At 44.4% G+C, this 10,602-nt stretch overlaps 1 protein-coding gene across 1 annotated transcript in view; it reads left to right on the plus strand.

Annotated features, from left to right (window-relative positions):
- PASD1 (PAS domain containing 1) overlaps positions 1-10,031 on the plus strand; it is a 79,503-nt gene extending 69,472 nt beyond the window's left edge. The window contains 6 exon segments of the mRNA XM_012658355.1: positions 576-865; positions 5,124-5,306; positions 5,656-5,853; positions 6,255-6,520; positions 7,780-8,041; positions 9,888-10,031. Coding sequence (XP_012513809.1) covers positions 576-865; positions 5,124-5,306; positions 5,656-5,853; positions 6,255-6,520; positions 7,780-8,041; positions 9,888-10,031 — 1,343 coding nt within the window.
- Positions 10,032-10,602: the final 571 nt, after the last annotated feature.

Consider the following 10,602-nt stretch of genomic DNA (forward strand, 5'->3'; position numbering starts at 1 on the left):
AGCAATCTTAAGTAAAAAGAACAAACTGGGAGGTATCAGTTTACCTGACTTTAAGCTGTACTACCAGGCTGTAGTGATTAAAACAGGTTGGTACTGGCACAAAAATAGAGACATTGACCTCTGGAACAGGACTGAGAATGCAGAGATGAAACCATCTGGATATGGTAATCTAATCTTTGACAAAGCTGACAAAAACATACACTGGGGAAAAGAATCTCTTTTCAATAAATGGAGCTGGGAAAACTGGATAGCTACATGCAGAAGACTGAAACTAAATTTGTTTTTATCAGTTGGATGGTACCAAATTTCCAGAAAGAGAGCCAAAAGACTTTTATAATGAATGAAACAACACTTAACAAGTGGAATGGGTTTAGGCACTAGCTTAAGCTGGAGGGTGGGCAGAAGTAAATTCAAACGCTCTTTCATTTTTCTTCATTTGCTAATGTGAACAGATGTTTAAAGTAATGTTGTGAATGATTCCTGGTAACTGACACATCTCATCCTTAACATAGAATAAAACTGGACTTCCTTGTTGTGTAATCTCTTTGATAACTTTCATATTTTTGCTTTTTTAGTCATGAACTCCGTTGTACTTTCTTCTTCAGCCATGTTATCCTTGAGTAGCTTTGGAGATGATTCTGAGGTAGATCTGCTGACTGAGGACACAGAGGACTCAGTGGAGCAGCAGGACGTGGTAGACTCAATGGACACAGTGAACCTGGTGGAACAAGAAGACCCGATGGACATAGTGGACCTGGTAGACCAGCAGGATGCAGTAGGCCCAGAATACCAGGAGAACTTGATTGATCTGGTGCAGAAGAAGGCCTTCCCCTCCTCCAGCAAGGCTGCTGGCACCAGTGCTGAGGTACCTCTGGGAGTGTTGCCTCACATATTTGTCTGGACCACTAGACAAAGCCCCGATTTTCACTCTTTTGACCAGTTTCACTTTGAAGAAAACATACTCTTTATTTTTTAAAAAACTGAATCACTATTTCTGTTGTACTAGATTTTCAGATGCAGCTGAGAACCCAGTGCGCCCTTGTGAACAGGGAGGTTGGAGCCAAGGACACTTTGTACTTGAGAGAAAGCTGAGCCAAATAGGAAGCTTAGTTACTAAGAAAGGAAGTAATTTTAAGAGCCCTGTTCTCCATCACCTGTAAGGGGATGCTAACCATCTCAAGGGATGACAAGTGCCCTGACCATCCATACCAGCCCTCCCCCTGTACCACAAGCTAGATTTTTCCAACTGAATTTTTATTAGGTTAGAACATAGTGTTAAAGTGTTAGAAATATCCAACCTTGAAATGCTAGCACTGATGTATGGTCCAAAGCCAAATGAATCAAAACAGTTGGATTAACTACTGCATAGCTCCTCTACACCCAAATTTGTGTACAATGTCACAGATTTGCACAATCATCTTTTATATTAGACAGGATTATTAAAATCAGGATTGGCAGCCAAGATAATAAGATTATGGTCAGTTATGTGGAATTGTGTATGTTAATCACTGAGGCTAAGATGAGTCACTTCATCCCTAATGCCAAAGGCACTCCCATCCAATGATCCAATGAAGAGAACTGAGGGCTAGGAGACAATTGTTTGAGTTTGGCCCCAGCAATGTGTCTTTGGAAAGTTCCTGAGCTTCCATTTCTCCATCTTGAAATGGTCTTCTTGTTTTGCAGAGATTTGTGGACTGTTGTGGAAATTCTTTGAACTATTTAGAAGGAAACTTCTGTGAAAATCCATTTTGTCCTTATTTATGTCCTTATTATGCTAAAAAGTTGTGGTCCCCCTTTCACTGTTGACAGGTTTCTCTTCTCTTTTGAATTTATTTGTAATTAAACCTTAAGTATAGCTTTGTTTAAAATCACTGAAATAACCAGGAATGAATGTGTGTAATTTGGCTCTGCAAGTGATAGCGTATTAGGCTTATTCTGGATGCCATGTATTGACAACCTGGAGTGTATCCAGAAGATGGAGACCAGGATAGGGAAGGGGCTGGAAAACATCATAGAGTCAGTAGTTGAAGACCGAGGAGAAGGGAATAATGGGGAGGGAGGGCTAGGACAGCTTTATCCAAACAACTAAAGAGCCATTGTGCTCATGAAGTGGAAGATGTGCTTCCAGTGGCTCAAACCAGGGCTGACAGCTAGAAGCTGCAGGGAAGGTGGCTTTCAGATCCCTTCAAGGAAGTGATCTGACACTATTAGCCCTTCTCAGATGGATTTGGTCACCTCCTAAAATTGTGAGGCACCTCCCCTTCAATGGAAAGGTTAAAGCCAAGGCTCGGTAGCTCATTTTCCAGGGGCAGCAGAGAGAAGATTCCTGCCTGGAGAGGGCGGGTAGATGTGGTAACCTGTAAGGTTTGTCTCTTCCAGACCTGAATTTAGAGAGTTTTGTATGTGTGTGTTTTGGTCTAATGAATGCCTACTTTCTTATAGGAAGGGATATATATAATACATAGTGAAAGAAGGACAATTGAATGGTTTTCAATGGACTAAAAATACATACATTATTTTTATTCTAACCGAGAAAAAAACCAAATTGTTTAGTTTCCCTCCCTCCCTCCTTCTCTCTCTCTCCCTCCATCTCTATCTCTCTCCTTCCTCTCTCTCTTCTTCTCCCCTGCCCCCGACTCAGCTATGTACTTACATTAACCATAAAGGACCACAGTATGATATAATAGACTGTCTTATTTTTGATCTCTATATATGTACTTTTTCCTCATCATTGACGTTGGAAATTCTTTATGGATCAGGACCACGACTCTCTCATCTGGTATATACACACAGTGTTCAGCACAGTTCAGGGCAAACAGCAATTGTTTCCAAGCACTGCTTACAACTTTGACAGATGTTTTTTTTTCCAAGAATTCCATCTCTTTCTTGTTTTCATAAATAAATTAGTTGAGAAGTCCTATCTACTTTCTCTTTTCTTCTTCTTATTTTTTAAACCTTATTTTACTTTAAGATATTCTGGATGGTAATCTATTCTTTTCTTAGAATTTGATTTTTTATTGATATATCATAGTCGTACATATTTTGGGGGTACATGTGATATTTTATACATATATACAGTGTGTAATGATCAAATCAGGGTAATTGGGATATCTATCACCTCAAACACTTACTTTTTCATTTACAATTTGTCTCTTCTAGCTATTTTGAAGTATACAGTAAATTGTTGTTTACTGTGGTCTCCTTACTGTGCTATCAAATACTAGAACTTATTCCTTCTATTTAACTGTATGTTTGTATCCATTAACCAACTTCTCTTCACTCCCCCACCCTCCACCAGCCTCTGGTAACTATCATTTTACTCCCTACCTCCATGAGATCCACTTTTTAAGCTCCTAAGTATGAGTGAGAATATGTGATATTTGTCTTTCTGTGCCTGGCTTATTTCACTTCACATAATGTCCTCCAGTTCCATCCATGTTGCTGCAAATGACAGAATCTCTTTCTTTTTAAAGGCTGAATGGTATTCCATTGTGTATATATGTCACATTTTTTCTCTGTTTTTGGACACCTAGGTTGATTCCATATTTGGGCTATTGTGAATAGTGCTGCAATAAGCATGGGAGTGCAGATATCGTTACGATATACTGATTTCCTTTCTTTTTGATATATGCCCAATAGTGGAATTTCTGGATCATATGGTAGTTCCAGTTTTAGTATTTTTGAGGAACCTCTATACAGTTTTCCATATTGGCTGTGCTACTTTATATTCCCACCAGCAGTATAAGAACATTCCCCTTTCTCTGCATCCTCACCAGCATTTGTTTTCTTTTCTTTTCTTTCCTTTCCTTTCCTTTTATTTTTCCTTTCCTTTCCTTTTCCTTTTCCTTTTCCTTTTCCTTTTGTTTTTCAGACAGAGTCTCACTCTGTTGCCCTGAGTAGAGTGCTATGGCATCAGCCTAGCTCACAGCAACCTCCAACTCCTGGGTTCAAGCGATCCTCCCGCCTCAGCCTCCCGAATAGCTGGGACTACAGGCACATACCACCACGCCTGGCTAATTTTTCTATTTTTAGTAGAGACAGGGTCTTGCTCTTGCTCAGGTTGGTCTCAAACCTCCTGAGCTCAAGTGATCTTCCCACCTCGGCCTCCCAGAGTGCTAGGATTATAGGCATGAGCTACTGCGCCCGGCCTCTCATTTATTTTCTTAATTTCTCTCAAATTTCTCTCCCTTCCTTCCTATATCTTCTACCTCTGGTCTGTTTCAGGCCCCTGTTATCTCTACTTTGAATTGCCCCCATAGCCTTCTAATTTGCCTTTCCCTGACTCCAAGCTTCCTTTCACCTGTCAGTCCATCTTCTGCACTGCTGTCAGAAGGCATGTTCTACAAAACAGATCTGAGCATGTCACTTCCTGAATCAGATCTATAGAGTAGAATGCTCCTTCTGGCAGCAGTGCCAAAGGATCTGTGAATAAAATCCAAGTTCCTCAACTGCCTGAATCTGTATGCTCTGCAAAAAAAACCCTCTCTTTCTGCCTTCTTTTCCACATGTGACTTGCCTTATCCCTTCTATTTCAGCCAAGCTGAAGCATAGTTTTCTCCCTAACACACTCTCTAATTTTATAAACCTGTACATTTGCTCATTTCAAGATCTGAGGCTGTTCTCCAATTTAAAATTAGATTTCCAGGACCAAGAGGAGAGTATTCATCCAAGTACTATGATTGTATATGAGAACGGTAAGGGTTCCTACTTTCTAGGGCTCTGTGAAGATCAGATCTGTGAATTTCCATATAGTGCTTAGAAGAGTGCCTGGAACAAAGGAGGTACCAGCTGATGATTATCTCTATTACATTACTAACAGGAGCCCTATTGGTGGACTGTCATTTGTGATTTGACCCAGGGGAAGGGCACTTTGGCACTGCAGGTTGCTTCACGTCTCTGGGCCAATTCCACATCTTTCTTTTTGGAAAAAAAATGAAATGAAATGATCTCCGTGGGCCATTTTTTATCTAGAATTCCTGGATTCTTTAACCATTTCTTCAAACTTTCTAGTAATGAATGCAATCAGGATTGGACTGCCACTGTTTGCATTCTTAGGCTTTCAAAATCTTGAAGTAAAACAATATGGTAGTATTTGGAGAACCGTAAGCGATTCCTCCCCACAGCCATCACAACCATCATTGTCTATTGCATCCTGCATCGATAACTGTGATCTGGAACTGTTAGAGAAGTTCAGGGAGCAGCTAGAAGAGAGCACTCAGGTGCTGCAGGCTATTATCAAAAGCTAGCAGGATGCACTGCAAGTGATCAAGGAGCAGCTTCAAGCACTTCGGAATGCTAGAGTTCAGGTCAGACGAGTTCTACATAAGTGGTAGAAGGAGGAGGAGAGAGGGACCTTGGCAACCCTTAAGGAATTAGTCAATAGGGCCTACCAATAGTGACAGCTGCTGCCACAGGGTGGCATGGGACATCCAGAGTGGTCTCCAGCAGGCACCTTTAGTTTTACCCTTTTGCTCTTGGCTGCAGGAGCCATGATGGGCCTAGCCAGGCCTCGGCAATGGCAGATGTGGCTTATGTATAGCCAACGCTGCATGTAGGCCTGCCTGTGGGCAATTCTGCTCCATGCCCAGCGTGCCTTGTGCCCTAAGAAAAGGTGTGTACTATGAATAAGACCTTTGTGATACTGTGTCCTTACAGATGCAGCCAATTACAACATGCCACATTGTCAGTCCTGATCCCCAGTCTTCGGGGGCAGTGCTCAAGAAACAACTCACTGGGCAAGTGAAGCGGTCCCTCCCAGATCTCAAGGAGGCCAAACGGTTTTGTGATTCATATTCATTCCCGTCTTTGAAATTCATTGACAATTTTGAGGAGCCTTCTCTCGTCTCCATTCAGGTATGGAAAGCCTGTTTTAACTGTGTAGCTGAAAGAGGATTACATTTTCATGAGGATTTGGACTCACCTGGTTTTCCTTAAGGGGTAGTGGCTACTCAGTTGGCTGTAATTCATTTGCCTAAGATAGTAAAAAAATCCCGGGCTACCTAGACCTGAACACATATGCTAGACCATGTATACATACATGTGCATATGTGTTGGATTAGCAGACTCTCACATCTAGGAGCATGACGGCAACTAGTGTCCAGCCGAACAAGCAGACAGTCACACAAACCACTATGTGTAGGGCGGCTGGACTACTGTTGCCTTCTACCTTGAGAACCGAAGTGGGAGAATCAAATTTCTGGGAAGCTCCCATACACACTGAGGTATTTTTATCACTCATTTGTCTTTTCATGCAGCAGGAGCAGAAGAAGCTGCAGGAGCAGATGCTGCAGAAACAACAGAAGCAGGAAAAGCAGCAGCAGCATAATGTCATCGTGGGGAACCAGACCCTGCAGAAATGCCTCAAAAATCCAACTGGCATGTCTGTGCCACTCTACAATAATCCTGTTACATTTATGCAGACCAAGCCTATTGTTGCTCCTGTCCAAATAGTAGCTGAGCCACAGCCTTCTGACTCTTATCAAGAGGAAGACCTTGGGCGCCAGGAAAATGAGAGTCATAGGTAAGGAGTGCATAGCATGGTGTTAAGGGCTAAGATCACTGCTTTCCCCTCAAGGCTGGGTACCATGCCTAAGACCATGGATGACCTGTCCATGTGGCACCAGCAGTCTTCTCATCAACAGCAACTTGCTCTCAACTCATCTTTCTCTGTAGCCACTGGCCATCCTGCCTCTGCACATATGGTGCATGGCTAAGCACCCATTGATGGAACAGAGGAGTCCCCCTGAAGAAGGGACTAGATGAGGAAGCCTCAAAGTCAGGAAGTTAGCATGCAACCCTTGAAATCACTTGGCTTGATTCCCCAAGCCCAGTCCCTTGCACGGGGTATGTGTAGAGTAGTCTTGAGTGCCCACAGCTGAATAACTCCTGGACTTCTAGGTTCATTCCCTAACTTCCCTGGAATCTGGTGATCACAGTAGATCAGGTAAAGGGATCTCCATGGCATTTATGATCAACAGGAGGGAAGTGGGTGTGAAACAATTGCTAGATTGCCAAGATCAGCCAAGGAAACATAAGGGCTAAGTCCTGGGTGGAATTATGGGAACACAAACACATTTTTGCTCAATAATAAGGTCTTTGGTTCCAAACACCAGAAAGAGAAGGTTCTGTTCAGCAGTTAAAGGATTGCTTAGCATATAGTTGAGGCCCACTAGATAGTTGTGAATGAACGTTAGCTCTCTGAAACGTGCCTCCCAAAGCTTTCTGGATTTCCTTCTGGGCCTTACTTTAGAATCAGTGACCTGGACATGTGGGGTGGGCTAGAGTTGTGTTGTCCAGCTGGCCTGATCATCAGAATCCACCTGACAATGTTGCTGAAAGTACAGAGTCTGGGATGGGGCTCAAAAGTCTATATTGATCACAAGACCCCCAGGCTTAGAGTTCTGGAGAGAGCACTGGATTCGAAGTTAGGAAATAGGCCTTGCAGTCTCCACTCAGCCACCAGCTCCCTTAGTGATTTAGAGGTAGGAGAAATGACTTGCCCATGTCCACAGAGAGCACAGTTGTGGCAAGACCAGAACTGTCCAAGTAATAGAAATAAAAACAGTTGAGACAAATGACTATAATTTCTCCCAGTGTCTATATTTGATTTACTTTGGCAAGTTGAGTCTTATTCAGGCCAAAGTGAGGAGACATATAAGTGAATCCTGGTGTAGCCACCAAAATCAAATATGCCTGAAGCATCTACTGATGACCAAGGGAGTGTCTCGTGGGCCATTATTTCCAGGTCCATGATACTGCAGCAGGTTTCTTCTCTTACAGTTTTCTTCCTGAGGCACATCAGGGCCCTCCCATGGATCAACCACCATTGGGGTATAGCTCAAGCACTCAGCCAATTTCTTCCACCAGCTTTCCTCAGTCTCCTATAAATCCAGAAGTGAAATTGCCCGTACTGGAGACCCCAGAGGATTACATCCAACTTTGGCAACAGTCGCCTGATCCACAAGGTCACCTTTTGCTTCAAGTGAATATTTGGCTTTCCAATGAGCAGGCCCTGATGCAGGGTCAAGACCTCTGGAACCAGGTACACTATATGCTGGGTCAAGAGGGGTTCTGAACCCCTTCCTTAAGAGGCAGCCACCCCAGGAGTGTGCTCTGTGTGTGAAATACAGACTTCAAAGCTCAATAAATTTGAGGGCAATTATTCACATGATGGTAGCACTCACTGCTGAGTAAAAATATGCTCCACAGCATTACTTGAAAAAGTGAGCTGGCCTGGATCTTAAATGTAATCTGACTGAAACTTCTCTCAAAAATATATTACCTGGACAAAGTGAGCCATGCCATATTTTTAATGCTGAGCTCATCTGAGCCCAAGCCCCTTTCCAGACTTGTGGATTTTGATATTATTAATATTAATAGTTCTACAAAATCTAGGGCCCAGTGTGGGTTTGTTTCCTTGTACTAAAAATAAACCTGGGGTCCCTCTGTTGAGTGCACTTAGTATTCATCTATGGGGTGCCCCGTATTTGGCAGGGCAGACCCACCTTGAGGACCATCTGCAGTGGCCATGTTTCCGGGATGGAAGCTGGTCCAGATGGCAGTTACACAGTGGGTTTTGCTCCAAAGTAAGCTCCCAGCAGGCCCCATTGGGACCACGTACTTTCAATCTGACTGATGAATAGTACTTACAAAAGGTGTTTTCACTATGGCTTTAGAAACCTTAATATAGCCTAACCTTTGTTTTTCTTTAAACAACCAAACCAAACCAAACCAAACCAAACCAAAACAACAATAAAAAAGCAGTAAGCTAAGGCAGAATGGAGGAGTTTAAATATTTTAAATGGGTAAAGGTATGATTATTTTTCACATTTACACCTTCACCAACTGGGCCACTGACGTTGCCAGAAAGTTGGTTCGTTAGAGGGATTGCCTACAAAGAGATCGGAATGGTCAATGAGTCCTGTAGTTTTGTTACCCAGCCAGACTCTGGTAAAACCTTTCCTCATGCGTGTTTTCGAGGCACTTACCCTCTTGGGTGGGGCCCTGAGAGGCAGAGCCAGCAGAGAGCTACGCAGGTGGTGCAGGGAAGTAGAGAAGGTAGGATTCCGCAAGGTTGCTCAGCCTGGGGAAAGCAGTGGAGCAGCCTAGGGCAGGGCCATGTGGAGCTTCCCTGGCCACAAAGCTTCAGGGGCTCCCCCTGTCCTCAGGTGAAGCCCCAGTTCCTCCTCCTCTGAGCTTCTGTGCCCTTGCCACCCTGCCCTGGCTCAACTCCCACTGCCTTCTGGGCCCTGCCTCCCTGTAGGTCCCCGGACACCTCTAGCTTTCTGCCTAGTGCCCAGCCCTGCTCCTTCTGACCCCTCTGTCTTCTCCACGCCCTTGAGTACCACTTGTTGGAATCTTGCATCCCCTCACTACATAGCCGAAGGGATCCCTCCTTCTCAACCAGAAAAGGCTCCTCAGCCCACCCTTTGTAACACCATCGTGTCCATCCTCCTCCCCTCCTCCACACTCCAGTGTGGGTTGGTACATCTCCTACACTTTGCTAAAGTGGGCCGAGTAGCTGCAAATCTGGGGCAGCATGGACATGGCTGAGTCCAAGGCCTAAGGTTAGGGGCTTTGGCTGGCTGTGGCTGGCAGAGAAGCTGCTGAGAATGGAGGGCCAGACACAGACCCAGGAGCTTTAAGGTAATTTGGGAAAGCTGGGTCTGCTTCTGCTGCTCTTTAAGTCACGATGCTGCTAGGAGATGGAAGAGGAGAGGAATCTCATCTTCCTCAGCCTCTCGATCACTAGCACTTTGCAGGCTCATGTTCCAAAGAGGCATTTCTCAGCAGCTGGCTGACTTGAACTAAAGGGATCCTCCCACTACCACGAATGGGTCCAGGACCTCTATCAAAGGACTGTACCTTGTTCTCTTTTTTCCCAGCAGGTACAGGCTCCTGAGGCAGGAGCCCAGGACCCCCCAGGTCCAGAAGCTTTTCAGGGCCCAGTGGAATGCCAGCCACAACAAATGAGATACTTCGTGCCTGCAGAGCAGCCCTATGTGGATGAGCAGCAGCAGCAGCAGCATTAGTTTTGTGACCAGCCATGAGAGGAAGTGGGGAGGGGTCAGGCCAATGAAGTCTGCATGGCCACGTTGCAGAGTCCCTTGTAGTAGGGGTTGGGGGCGGGGGTGGAGACTTACTTTTCTTTCCTGATATGTTTATAACTGTTTGTTGAGCAATAGCCTGTTCCTTGGCAGTCATACTGCAGAGGTAGCCTGTGATCCCTAGTGTGCTAATGTACGACACAGCTGTCCCCTGCCTGCCCTGCCCAGCTTCTCATATCCATGTTCCACCATGGGCAAATAGGCTTCAGAGAATCTACTCAAGTTTTTCTGCCAAAAAAACCCAGAGTTGTTTGCAATCTAGTAAGAGGCTGTTCTGTCTTAGCCACAAGAATTCCGAGGCCTTGGCCTTAATGATCAAGCCCTGCCTCTCTCCTCCGCAGTCTTGTCGGAGAAGCCCAGGGTGGGTGGGACTCCAACAGTGGAAACCTGAAAACAGGTCAACAAATGCACTTAGGAGCTAAAATAATTATGGCTTCATTGCTTAATAAACATTTTCTTTCACTGCAACTCTCTGTGAATTTATGAATGGCTTTTG

The sequence above is a fragment of the Propithecus coquereli genome, unplaced genomic scaffold (genome assembly GCF_000956105.1).
Source record: "Propithecus coquereli isolate 6110/MARCELLA unplaced genomic scaffold, Pcoq_1.0 Scaffold583, whole genome shotgun sequence".
NCBI lineage: Eukaryota > Metazoa > Chordata > Mammalia > Primates > Indriidae > Propithecus > Propithecus coquereli.